At 46.5% G+C, this 14,599-nt stretch overlaps 1 protein-coding gene across 1 annotated transcript in view; it reads left to right on the forward strand.

Annotated features, from left to right (window-relative positions):
* LOC111968262 (protein kinase C epsilon type-like) overlaps positions 1-13,823 on the forward strand; it is a 169,329-nt gene extending 155,506 nt beyond the window's left edge. Inside the window, 4 exon segments of the mRNA XM_070444969.1 lie at positions 220-358; positions 2,410-2,598; positions 3,684-3,830; positions 10,066-13,823. Coding sequence (XP_070301070.1) covers positions 220-358; positions 2,410-2,598; positions 3,684-3,830; positions 10,066-10,215 — 625 coding nt within the window. The 3' untranslated portion in view covers positions 10,216-13,823.
* The last annotated feature ends 776 nt before the right edge of the window (positions 13,824-14,599 follow it).

Genomic DNA, 14,599 nt, shown 5'->3' on the forward strand with positions numbered 1-14,599 from the left:
TATTGTGTCTTTTTGCTGAGTAAGAACACTGAGAGTATATTTGGCATTGTGTATTTTTGCTGAGTAAGAACACTGAGAGTATATTTGGCATTGCAGTGTTTCCCCTATCATTTTTTTCAGCAGTGATGGCAGAGTTTTTAAAAATGAGTGTTCTATCTCTGACCTCTGTAACTGCTTCACTCTGACTTCTCAGACCTCATTTTGTCTCTGTCTCTCCAGAGATCTGAAATTGGATAACATCCTGCTGGATGCACATGGCCACTGTAAGCTGGCTGACTTTGGCATGTGTAAGGAGGGGATCCTCAACGGAGTCACCACCACCACCTTCTGCGGGACCCCTGACTACATCGCTCCTGAGGTAAACCTCAACCCTCCCTCTACCCACTAGCCTTCACCCTCTACCCTCCACCCTCTACCCTTCATCCTCTACCCACTACCCTCTACCCACTACCCTTCATCTTCTACCCTCTACCCTTCATCCTCTACCCACTACCCTTCATCCTCTACCCACTACCCTCCATCCACTACCCTTCATCCTCTACCCACTACCCTCTACTAACTACCCTTCATTCTTTACACTCTAACCACTACCCTCCACCCTCTACCCTCTACAGACTGACAGTAAACCACCCATTCATCTGGAACAGTCTGACAGTAAACCACCCATTCATCTGGGACAGTCTGACAGTAAACCACCCATTCATCTGGGACAGTCTGGCAGTAAACCACCCATTCATCTGGGACAGTCTGTCAGTAAACCACCCATTCATCTGGGACAGTCTGTCAGTAAACCACCCATTCATCTGGGACAGTCTGTCAGTAAACCACCCATTCATCTAGGATTGTCTGACAGTACTCAACCACCCATTCATCTGGGACAGTCTGACAGTAGTCAACCACCCATTCATCTGGGACAGTCTGACAGTAGTCAACCACCCATTCATCTGGGACAGTCTGACAGTACTCAACCACCCATTCATCTGGGACAGTCTGACAGTACTCAACCACCCATTCATCTGGGACAGTCTGACCAGTAGTCAAACCACCCATTCATCTGGGACAGTCTGACAGTAGTTCAACCACCCATTCATCTGGGACAGTCTGACAGTACTGAACCACCCATTCATCTGGGACAGTCTGACAGTACTGAACCACCCCATTCATCTGGGACAGTCTGACAGTACTGACACCACCGATTCATCTGGGACAGTCTGACAGTAGTCAACCACCGATTCATCTGGGACAGTCTGACAGTATCAACCACCCATTCATCTGGGACAGTCTGACAGTACTAACCACCGATTCATCTGGGACAGTCTGACAGTACTGAGACCACCGATTCATCTGGGACAGTCTGACGTTAGTCAAACCACCGATTCATCTGGGACAGTCGTTTGACAGTATCACCACCGATTCATCTGGGACAGTCTGACGTAGTAACCACCGATTCATCTGGGACAGTCTGACAGTAGTCAACCACCGATTCAATCTGGGCGACAGTCTACAGTGATCAAACCACCGATCATCTGGGACAGTCTGACAGTACTGAAACCACCGATTCAGCTGGGACAGTCTGACAGTAGTCAACCACCGATTCATCTGGGACAGTCTGACAGTACTGAACCACCGATTCATCTGGGACAGTCTGACAGTACTCAACCATCAATTCCATAAGTTACTCTCTCACATGCTGTACTCTTTCATTGACTCCACTCTTTACCCTCTAGTCTGCTTCTCTCTCACCGTTTCATAAAAAAAAAAGCTCACTCAATAAATTACTCACTCAATCACTCTATAAATTACTCACTCAATCACTCAATAAATTACTCAATCAATAAATAAATTACTCAATCAATCACTAATTTACTCAATCAATCAATACATTACTAAATCAATCACTAAATTACTCAATCAATCAATACATTACTCAATCAATCACTAAATTACTCAATCAATAAATTACTCAATCAATCAATACATTACTCAATCAATCACTAAATTTCTCAATCAATCACTAATTTACTCAATCAATAAATTACTAAATCAATCAATACATTACTCAATCAATCACTAAATCACTCACTCAATCAATAAATTAATCAATCAATACATTACTCAATCAATCACTAAATTAATCAATCAATAAATTACTCAATCAATCACTCAATCAATCACTCAATTTATCACTCAATCAATCAAACTCATGTACTCATTTGTTCTACTCATTCTCTCATTATATCATCCCAAATGAGCTGGTGTCACAAGTATTCTGTTCCCCCTTACTACCATATAAATCCTGCTGTAGTGTAGCTGGTGTTAGTGTTTCCTGTGCCCCTGTGTTTTTTAGATCCTAAAGGAGCTTTTTTATGAGATGGTGTTACATTGTTTCCTGTCCACCTGTGTGTTTAGATCCTACAGGAGCTAGAATATGGCCCCTCTGTGGACTGGTGGGCTCTGGGGGTGCTTATGTACGAGATGATGGCGGGCCAGCCCCCCTTCGAGGCTGACAATGAGGATGACCTGTTTGAGTCCATTCTCCACGATGATGTCCTCTACCCAGTGTGGCTAAGCAAGGAGGCCGTATCCATCCTGAAAGCGGTCAGTAACCTACAGTATACCTCCCTGTCCTAGTCTGCCTGTATCTCTAACCATCCTTCTTTGCTCTCCTTTTTATCCCCTCTTTCTTCATATCTTTCCCACTCCTTATTTCACTTATTCTTTATCAGCCCCCCTTTCCTCCCCACACCTTACCTTATTGTCGTCTCCTCCTCTTCCTCCTCCTGCTGTCTCTTTCTCTCTCTCTGCCTGTCTCTGGTGAGGTAGTAAAGTGGTGTTCAGTGATTAGCAGAGTGAGGAGCAAGGATGAGCAGGGCTGTGTGGAGTTAGTTCAGAGAGCCAGACTGGCTGTGCAGTGCTGTGTGGGCTGGGGAGAGAGGCCTGGGAGACGTTGCACTTCATGTGGGAAAAGAACAGCGTGTTTGTGTTCTCTGGTGGTTTCGGGGCTTGTGTAATCGCACAATCGGGGAGGCAGGGGTGGACCGCCCCAGCATTCAGAGGGTCCTCCTCTTCCAAGAACGCGGCCGGCTTTCTGMGGGGGMGMYGGGGGGGSGGTTAGTGTCCTGTGCTTGTGTGTGGATGTGAATTACGTGCTTTTTCATTTGTGTCCTGTTTGCTGGTGTGTATGGATATTGTGTAATTCTATATTTGTGTTTTAGTGTTGCAGGATATTCCTGTGAGTGTGTTAGTTTGTGTGTGTGTCCCAAGTTCCTGTGTGATCTTTTTTCCATCACAAGTCATGCGTTTACTTTGGCCGTCCCCTGCCTGTTTGCAAAGCCTTGTGGGAAAGCAGGCGTGCTTGCCTTGGACCGGCACGTGTCACTCTGTGATCAGTCTCACTGGTACTTTGGTCACGTTACCCGGCCCAGAGGTCCTAATGGTCATATCTGACCACTAGATTCTTCAAATGACCACTGGTCTCTTAACGATGACCACAGAGCAGATCACTAAGACCACTCTGCACCACTTGACTGTCTGAACCCCTCACTCTTGCTCTTTCACCTCTATTTATCTCTTCCTAACATTCACATCCTTGCCCCATGTTCCTAAGGGGGCCAAGAGGATTAAGTCAAGTACCTTTATTTCCCTTCCCCCTTTACCCATCTGCCTGTTTCCCTGTCCTGTAGTTCATGACGAAGAGTCCAAACAAGCGTCTGGGCTGTGTGATCACCCAGGGCTTGGAGGAAGCCATCAAGGTTCATCCCTTCTTCAAGGAGATCGACTGGGTTTTGCTGGAGCAGAAGAGAGTCAAGCCACCCTTCAAACCTCGCATTGTGAGTTAGCACTTATAGCTCAGACCATGTAGGGTGAAGTTGGCTGTAAACGCTGATCTTGGGTCAGTTTAGCATTTTAAGGTTAGGATTGGAGGAGGGGAAGCTGATTCTAGATCTGCACCTAGGGTTAACTTCACCATGGAGTGTGTCTGAACTCTTAGGGAACATACCGTACTGTATGTTTTAGGGCCCTTACTGTTCCTCCCTCACCATTATTAACCTCTAACCTTCAACATGTAAATAAGTCGTAGACTTGTATGTGTTTATCCTCTATTATGCTTATTCAAGTGTATACTTAAGCAATAACGCACAAGGGGGTGTGGTATATGGCCTATATACCACGGCTAAGGGCTGTTCTTAAGCACGACGCAAAGCGGAGTGCCTGCATACAGCCCTTAGCCATGGTATATTGGCCATATACCACAAACTCCCGACCGAGGTGCCTTATTGCTATTATAAACTGGTTACTAACGTAATAATTTTTTTGTTATTTTTGTTTACAATTCTATACATTTTGCTTTCAATTGTTTGGTTTTTGATTTCAACATCCATTACTTCACCTGTCCTCAAAAATATATTGTTTACATTCTCAACTTAATTTTTCATGTTCACAATTTATTTTATTTTGAATTCAATACAAATGGCGTGAAATTGACCCCATATAGGATCTTAATTTGATCACCTTGTTGCAGCAGAACTTTACTGAAATGCAGGACATTTTTTACTTGTAGTGTATTTGAGGTTTAAAAGGCTTCTGAAGTTTGTAATTTCCACTTTGAAATTTCAGACTTGAATTACGCTTAAGATGTTGTTGTTTTTTATCCCTACAAAAATGTCTATTAATTATAATCCACACAATAATTCTGTTAAGGCTGTGTAAGGGAGGCGAAGTCAGGTCCAGGAGAGCAGAGTAGAGTAAACAGGCGCACTTTTATTCCGGTCAAAAAATAGGCCCAACATGACATCTAAATGCCCAAAAAACACAGAACATGAATACAAAAGTATAGCGCGTGAACATACACCATTAACAATAAACAATTACACACAAAGACATGGAGGGGAATAGAGGACTAAATACATGCAGTGTGATTATGGAATGAAAACCAGGTGTGTATGAAACAAGACAAAACAAATGGATATATGAGAAATGGAGCGGCGATGGCTAGAAAGCCGGTGACGTCAATCGCCGAACACCGCCCGAACAAGGAGAGGAGCTGACTTCGGCGGAAGTCGTGACAGTGCCCCCCTCTTGACGCGCGGCTACAGCGGCGGTGAAACTCCCGCAGCAGTTCGGGGTCCAGAACATCCGCGACCGGAACCCAGCACCTCTCCTCCAGACCGTACCCCTCCCACTCCACGAGGTACTGAAGACCCCCTGCCCGACGCCTCGAATCCAGGATGGAACGAACGAAGTATGCCGGGGCCCCCTCGATGTCCAGAGGGGGAGGAGGGACCTCCCGCACCTCAGATTCCTGGAGCGGACCAGCCACCACCGGCCTGAGGAGAGACACATGGAACGAGGGGTTAATACAGTAATCAGAGGGAAGCTGTAATCTGTAACACACCTCGTTCACCCTTCTCAGGACTTTGAATGGCCCCACAAACTGTGGACACAGCTCCCGGCAGGGCATGCGGAGGGGCAGGTTTCGGGTCGAGAGCCAGACCCGGTCCCCCTGTGCGAACACCGGCGTCTCACTGCGGTGACGGTCCGCGCTGGTCTTTTGGCGAAGCGCGGCTTGCTGGAGGTGAACATGGGCGGCCTCCCATGTCTCCTCCGCGCGCCTGAACCAGTCGTCCACCGCAGGAGCCTCGGTCTGACCCTGGTGCCATGGCGCCAGAACCGGCTGGTACCCCAATACGCACTGAAAGGGGGAGAGGTTAGTGGAGGAGTGGCGAAGCGAGTTCTGTGCCATCTCGGCCCAGGGCACGAACGCCGCCCAGGACCGCAGAAACCTGCCCACATCCTGGTTGACTCTCTCTACCTGCCCGTTACTCTCGGGGTGAAAACCCGAGGCAAGGCTGATCGAGACCCCCAGACGTTCCATGAACGCCTTCCAGACTCTCGACGTGAACTGGGGACCCCGATCAGACACTATATCCTCAGGCACCCTGTAGTGCCGGAAGACGTGCGTAAACAGGGCTTCCGCATTCTGTAGGGCCGTAGGAAGACCGGGCAGAGGGAGGAGACGACAGGACTTAGAGAAACGATCCACAACGACAAGGATCGTAGTGTTTCCCTGTGAAAGAGGTAGATCGGTTAAAAAATCCACAGACAAGTGTGACCAAGGTCGTTGTGGAAAGGGTAAGGGGTGTAGCTTACCTCTGGGCAGGTGTCTCGGAGCCTTACACTGGGCACACACCGAGCAGGAGGAAACATAAACCCTCACGTCCTTAGCTAAGGTGGGCCACCAGTACTTCCCAGTCAGACAGCGCACCGTCCGACCAATCCCCGGATGACCAGAGGAGGGTGACGTGTGGGCCCAATAGATCAACTGGTCACGGACAGCAGACGGAACGTACATACGCCCGACAGGACACTGGAGGGGAGCGAGTTCTGTACGCAACGCCTGCTCAATGTCCGCGTCCAACTCCCACACGACCGGCGCTACCAGGCAGGAGGCCAGGAGTATGGGAGTCTGATCCATGGGCCGCTCCTCCYTGTCATACAGCCGGGACAGTGCGTCTGCTTTCGTATTCTGGGAACCTGGTCTGTCGGACAGGGTAAACACAAAACGGGTAAAGAACATAGCCCACCTTGCCTGATGAGGATTCAGTCTCCTCGCTGCCCGGATGTACTCCAGGTTGCGGTGGTCAGTCCAGATGAGAAAAGGGTGTTTAGCCCCCTCAAGCCAATGTCTCCACGCCTTCAACGCTTTAACCACAGCCAATAGCTCCCGGTACCCCACATCATAGTTACGCTCCGCTGGGAGCTGAGAGCTGTGAGCATGGCTCCTATCCCAGCCTCGGACGCGTCCACCTCCACTATGAACGCCAAAGAAGTATTCGGATGGGCCAGCACGGGAGCCGAAGTAAACAGAGCCCTTAGCTGCCCAAAAGCCCTGTCCGCCTCAGCCGACCACTGCAACCTTACCGGCCCTCCCTTCAGCAGTGAGGTAATGGGAGCAGCCACCTGGCCAAAACCCCGGATAAATCTCCGGTAGTAATTGGCAAACCCTAAAAATCGCTGCACCTCCTTTACCGTGGTGGGAGTCGGCCAATTACGCACGGCTGCAATGCGGTCACTCTCCCTGATGTGGAAATGTGATACCCTAGGAAGGAGACGGCCTGCTGAAAGAACAGGAATTTCTCGGCCCTGACATACAGGTCATGCTCCAACAGTCGTCCAAGTACCTTGCGTACCAAGAACACATGCTCGGCGTGTGTAACGGAGTATATCAGAATGTCATTGATATACACCACTACACCCTGCCCGTGCAGGTCCCTGAAAATCTCGTCTACAAAGGATTGGAAAACTGATGGAGCATTCATCAACCCGTAAGGCATGACTAAGTACTCATAATTCCCTGAGGTGGTACTAAACGCTGTCTTCCACTCGTCTCCCTCCCGGATACGCACCAGGTTATACGCACTCCTGAGATCCAGTTTCGTGAAGAAGCGCGCCCCATGCATTGACTCAATCGCCGTGGCGATAAGAGGTAGCGGGTAACTATACCTCACCGTGATTTTATTGAGACCTCTATAGTCAATGCACGGGCGTAGACCTCCCTCCTTCTTCTTCACAAAAAAGAAACTCGAGGAGGCGGGTGAAGTGGAGGACCGAATGTACCCCTGACGCAGGGATTCGGAGACATATGTCTCCATAGCCACCGTCTCCGCTTGCGACAGAGGATACACATGACTCCTGGGAAGCGCAGCGTCTGCCAGGAGATTTCTCGCACAATCCCCCCGTCGATGAGGTGGTAATTGAGTCGCCTTCTTTTTATATTCTGGGGGGGGGTGTGCACGGTGGAGACCTGGTCTGGACTTTCCACCGTGGTAGCACCAACAGAAACCCCTACACACCTCCCCGAGCACTGTCGCGACCACCCCGTGAGAGCCCTCTGTTGCCAGGAAATAGTGGGGTTATGATGAGCTAACAAGGGAAGGCATAGTACCACGGGAAACGCAGGACGGTCAATGAGGAAGAGACTGATTTTCTCCTCGTGACCCACCTGCGTCTCCATGGCCAGGGAGATGGTGGCTTCCATGATTAGCCCGGAGCCTAATGGTCGACTATCCAGAGCGTGAACCGGGAAAGGTCTAACTACAGGAATAATGGGGATCCCTAAACTAAGGGCTAACGCTCTGTCGATAAAATTCCCAGCTGCGCCTGAATAGACGAGCGCCTTATGCTGGGAATGCAGGGGGAAATCAGGGAAACAAACAGGTGGTCAACAGAGGACTCTGGATGAGTGTGGCGCAGACTCACCTGGGGTGACGCCAGAGTGCCCTGCCTGTTACCTCGACTCCCAGAGGAACCGACACGGCACCAACTGTTAGTGTGCCCTCTGCGGCCACAGATGGTGCACGTGATGGTTCCTCCTCCAGTCTCCCTACGCGCAGCCCCTCCCAACTCCATGGGCACCGGAGCAGGGGTGCTGGAAGATGGCACCAACAGAGCCCCCTCTGGACATCCGCGGGTGACCAGCAGGTTATCCAACCGAATAGACAAATTCACCAGTTGGTCAAAGGAGATGGTGGCATCCCTGCAGGCCAGCTCACATCGGACGTCCTCGCGCAGGCTGCACCGATAGTGGTCGATAAGGGCCCTGTCGTTGCAGCCTGCTCCGGCGGCCAAGGTCCGGAATTACAAGGCGAATTCCTGGGCGCTCCTCGTCCCCTGCCTCAAATGGAAGAGCCGTTCTCCCGCTGCTCTCCCTTCGGGCAGATGGTCGAAGACGGCCCGGAAACGACGGGTGATCTCCTCGAAGTGGTCCAACGCCGCGTCATCTTCTCCCCACGCGGCGTTTGCCCACTCCAGAGCTCCCCCTGAGAGGCATGAGACGAGGGCAGACACTCTCCCTTCCCGAGGGATCTGGGTGCACAGTGGCCAGGTAAAGGTCCAGTTGTAATAGGAATCCCTGGCACTGTGTGGCCGTCCCATCATACTCCCTGGGAAGGGAGAGACGTATCCCACTGGGACTGGCTCCGGATGGGACGGGTAGAGGCAACCCCGGTTGCGCTGGTCGAGGCACTGGAGAGACTTCCTATCTCTCCCAGTGGTCCATAGTCTGGACAGCGCAATCCATCATGGCACCAAGATGTTGTAACATAGCCGAATGTTCCTGGACGCGCTCCTCGACTCCTCTAACCGGGGTACCTGCTCCTGCTGACTCCATAGTAGGTGTGTAATTCTGTAAAGGCTGTGTAAGGGAGGCGAAGTCAGGTGCAGGAGAGCAGAGTAGAGTAAACAGGCGCACTTTTATTCCGGTCAAAAAATAGGCACAACATGACATCTAAGTGCCCAAAAAACACGGAACATGAATACAAAAGTATAGCGTGTGAACATACACCATTAACAATAAACAATTACACACAAAGACATGGAGGGGAATAGAGGACTAAATACATGTAGTGTGATTAATGAATGAAAACCAGGTGTGTATGAAACAAGACAAAACAAATGGATATATGAGAAATGGAGCGGCGAACAAGGAGAGTGACGTCGATCGCCGGTGACGTCGATCGCCGAACGCCGCCCGAACAAGGAGAGGAGCCGACTTCGGCGGAAGTGGTGACAAATTCACATTTCCTGTGGCTGCAGGAATATTTTCCTGCTGTAGAAAACTGACTTAAGTTACGATCCTACATCTCTATCTAAGCATCAGTATTTCTTTGTGTGTATAGTTTAAAGATAGAGAGCTGCGGAATGGGCTGGGTATGAGGTGGTAGGAAATGCCTGAAGGGGTGTGAGGGGAAGGGTCCGTCCTGTTCCCATGTACACAGAGAGGGGGCGACGAGCACCTCAACATCACACAACGGGAATGAGAGAACTGGGGGCATGAAAGAGAGGTTCTGTGATTATTCCATCCATGTCTATTATGTCAATCAGCCTTGTTTTATAATGACTTTATCAAGGAAACACAAACAACAGTCAATCCATGTGTGACACTAATTCACTGGTAATAACACTATGACTGTCTTTAGAAATGTTTTCAGAGATCTAATTTGGCAGTCATCATCCTGTTTTTCCTTACTATCCCTCCTGTTTCCCTTCCTTCCTGCTCCTGTACAGAAAACCAAAAGGGACGTGAACAACTTTGACCAGGACTTCACTCGCGAGGAGCCTGTCCTCACCCCTGTAGAAGACGCCATTATTAAGCAGATCAACCAAGACGAGTTCAAGGGTTTCTCCTACTTCGGAGGGGAGGAGACTCTGTCCTAAGGCCTGCACACACACACACACATATGCTGTCCGCCTCATCTTTGTGTTTATGCACGCACACCAACACACACACATGCATGTATAGACACACATACATGTATATGCAGAAACACTGACATACACACTCGCATTCACGAACACACATACATACATATATTCTCACATACAGACATCCAGAAATATACTGTACAATACACACAGAGTAAATTATTACATTCACACACTCATACAACACTCCGGCCATTAGGGCCTCTGAATAGTAACAACTCCAAAACATAAACCTGATCATCTACAGCGCTGTACCAGTATATTTTTCTGTCTGTCCATCAGTGCATGTTTTCTATGTTAAAAACCAATGTAATTCGAGAGTAGGTCATATAGGAAGCCCATCTGCTTTATTATCAAGTTCCTATTGGCTGGTCCAGATCACTCCTGATCCAATCAGAGCGGTAAAAAAAAATAACTCATTGTGGTGGGTGGCCAATGGATTGGCCTCCTGAGACTGAATATAGCCTGGCCCTTGGCCCGGGCTGATAACAGTGATGAAAGCTCCTCACAGTCCTGCCCCAGATTATGTCACAAGGCCCTTTCCAGTGGACTATGAAATGAACAGGGAATGTTTGTGTGACGGTGTCAACTTTATGTGTATATAAGGATTAAAAGGTCAGGGGTTATGTGTGCTTTGGGCAGGGGTCTTGTTCGACATGGTCTTCGTACGATAGGTCATACTTTCAACTGTTTCATCAAATATCCTAGTTCCTCAGTGAGTATATGACACTGAAACAATGATATTATTATATTAATCTGTCATTTCTCAAGCTGTCCTTTAAGTCTCTCGATGTACTAGAATCTCCTCCTCCTCTTGTCGTGTTTGAATGCGAAAAACCAAATCCTTAGAACCAATGATTGTATTTAAAAAAGCTAAAAAAACGATTGGTTCACAGTATCAATAAAAAAGAGAAGCCTGTAACTATTGATACTGTTTCAAAGTTTCCTCAAGATCAAAACGACACCAGAATTAGAATGAGTCCATGTATAGTACATCAAATGCCTTTTGTGTGTAACTGCGAACCAGTTACGTATTGTAGATATGCCCACAGTGTTATGGTAGTCTAGATTCATATATTCCAAATGAATGCCATGGGTTTCAATGTGGAAGAATGTGCTTGTATGCATGAGTGATCGTGGGGATACAACTGAATGTATCGCATCTGTTTGCGTGCACGTGTGTGTGTCAGTTAGTATACTGCACGTATGTTAGTTTGTGCGAGTCTGTTTTTGCGTGTGCGATATAGGCAGTGGGTTCATGAGAATGGCCCTTTTGAAGCTTTTACATTTCATTGGGTCAGTTTTATTTCATTGTGTGTTTTATTTCATTATGTCTGATTTGTCGTGATTTTACTGGATTGTCTTGTTGTTCAGAGTTTGAAATCCTGGATTTCCCTGCTATGCAACAAGACTCACAATCATGTCGGTGAAGGCATCACCAGATAGCCGTGTCTTTCCCTCTGTACAGACCACGTATATAGAAGCCTGTGGACTTCTTGGAGAAATAGAGGTATCATCCTTTGCATGGTCATGCATATGATATTATTGTGTATTATTAGAATATGAAAAAGTTACAGTGTCCATGTGCAATATTCTGTGTATGTTTCTGTCTGTTTTTGCTTTCCTTTTCTTTCTTGCCGGGTGTCGTCACTGTTCTTCCCTCCGCTGACTCTTTGCTATTGCGGTCTGTTTGGTTTTTACAGTATATGCATGGCTGTTTTCATTTGCCTGTCCTCAACTCAGTTGATAGCCATGTCTATGTGCTTCCTTCAGAATGCTCCATCAAACCACCTCACCACCCCTTTCCCTGCCCTCTCTCCTTAACTCTCTTTGAAAAGGTCGACATTTCCTATAGCATATCTCTTTAAAACATCAATGTAACCAAAGGTAGCAGAGCTATTGGATTAATTCATTTTATGGAAACCGTTGACCTTCTTAATGGACTTATGCCTAATAACTCTCTGGCCAATACATGGTTTATTGTAGGCCTACACCAAATCAAGGTAAAGTCCAATCTACGGTCAAATTCTATCAGTAGACCACAAAAATAACCATGTTACTTTGTTTCAATACTACAAGTAGTACATTCCATTTTGGAGTAGAAACTTTAAAGTAACGTTTGAAATTTGGAGTCATAATAGTAGGACTATTTGCAATTGAAGAGGCAGGGGTGGCACTGTGGTAGTGAAAGTAGCAATACTGTAGAAGTAGCCGTAGCATTTGTTATTGTAGTAGTAGTTTTAGTAGTAGTAGTTTAAGTAGTGTAGATGTAGTATTATTAGTAGCATGTATAATAGTGCTAGCTCCACTAGCAGTAGCAGTTATGGTATGGGGAGCAGGAGTAACTGTAGCAACAGTGGTAGTAACAGTAGTAATAGTGGACAGTATCATGGCATCAACTGTCAAATCAATACTGATCAAGCAGTATTTTAAAGGCTTTAAACATGCCTCTCATACTAGATCCTGAAAATGCTTAACGCCTCCCCAACACACACACCACTGCATGTAGGCCTTTCATACACCTAAAGCACCCATGCATTTGACACGTAGGCACCTGTGTCAATGAATCACATGATCCCCCTCTGTTACCCAGTTAGTGCATAGCAACATGAGAACCGTGTTAAAGGATCTGAAGGTGAAGAGGACATTTGACAGACTTCACCATTCAGGCTGGCACAATGCTGTTTCTTTATGCCAGTTTTTTAGGATTTAACCATTACAGTACTTGTCTCCCCTCGTATAGCTCATATCTACACTCTTGTCTCTCTGTCTGTATCATGTCCTTCAATTTCATTTACCTGTCTCTTTGGTTTACAGTCTCTGTGTTTTGTCTGTGCTTCTTGATGTTAGGCCTCTTATGTTTGTGTTTTGTAAGATGGCGGATCCCAGTCCTACTCCGACCCATAAGGACGGTGGCCCTAGAGGTCCAAAATCCTCCATGCCAAATGCTAACTCCAATTTTCCATCCTTCTTTTATTTTGACTTTTTAAACTGTTTGTAATAGGAAGAAGAAGAAAACAGCACATTGGAAACCCATTTGGTCTGTTGTAAAGTCATTGAAGCAGTAACGCTCAATAAGTATAATATACTGTACATGGCTGGAGAAGTACCTCTTAAATTGTGTGTAAAAATATGTCTGGCTGAGTATTATGTATTTTTTTTTACATACAGTAGAATAAAACATACAGACATATGCATTATATTACTGTATGTACCTCTATACATTTAGGATTGGTTTTCCGGACCCAAATTACGACTACTTCTGGACTAAAAAGCATGTTCAATAAAGAATATCTGGTGAAATTGCTTTTTAAACCAGGACAAGGCTTATTTCTGGGTCTGGGAAACTGGATTTAATTTTCGGTTTCTGTATTGTGAAGCTTTATATGTACAATTTGTCACCTGACTGATGTTTTATTTTGAATTCCTTTGCCATTTATTAGTGTTATGTCATTGTAAGCATTTTGCTGTGTGCCAAATGTACTGTATTCTAAAGGATGTGAATGTGTATTGTTTGTTTTTGGAACCTATTAAATATGATGATGTCAAAACAAATAGTGGGTTTGCTTGTTTAAGGGGTCATTTCTGTTCAGTGTTAATCAATATTTACTGTATGTATGCAGGGCTCCCTTGCAAAAGAGACCTTGGTTCCAATGGGACTCCCTGCTAAAATAAAGTTTTTAAAAAAAGCTCTCTATGCAACACTGTTTATATTGCCAGGGTTGAATGCATATAGAGTACTGTCCAGTGTCCATAACTGACCACTGTTGGAATGTACTCTGAGATATGCACCGCTAAAATGGTACCACGATGTGCCATTAATCATTGACTGATGTTCCACATTTGGGTATTCTTCCCTTTCAAAGCAAACATTGCATTCCCTGCTAGTGTCATGGAAACTGATAAAATATCGAGACAATATCTAGAGGGAAAAAACAACAGAAGACACCTATTATCACACATTATGGACTATAAACACCAGTGTTAGACTACTGGGCCATAACTTTGACATTGCTGTTATTGTTATCAATGACAATGTACAGCAACTGTTAAAGTCAAACACAGTTCAGCTACTCGATTAGGGCTCTATCTCTGATCGATGTCTCACAGGTGATAATTCATCCATAATCACCATAGCTACATTATTCATAATCACCCTATGAGGGTACAGATATACACTATATATACAAACGTATTTGGACACCCCTTCAAATGAGTGGATTTGGCTATTTCAGCTACATGTATAAAATCGAGCACACAGCCATTCAATCTCCATACACAAACATTGGCAGTAGAATTGCCCTACTGAAGAGCTCAGTGACTTTCAACGTGGCAC

This window comes from Salvelinus sp. IW2-2015, linkage group LG8 (genome assembly GCF_002910315.2).
Source record: "Salvelinus sp. IW2-2015 linkage group LG8, ASM291031v2, whole genome shotgun sequence".
NCBI lineage: Eukaryota > Metazoa > Chordata > Actinopteri > Salmoniformes > Salmonidae > Salvelinus > Salvelinus sp. IW2-2015.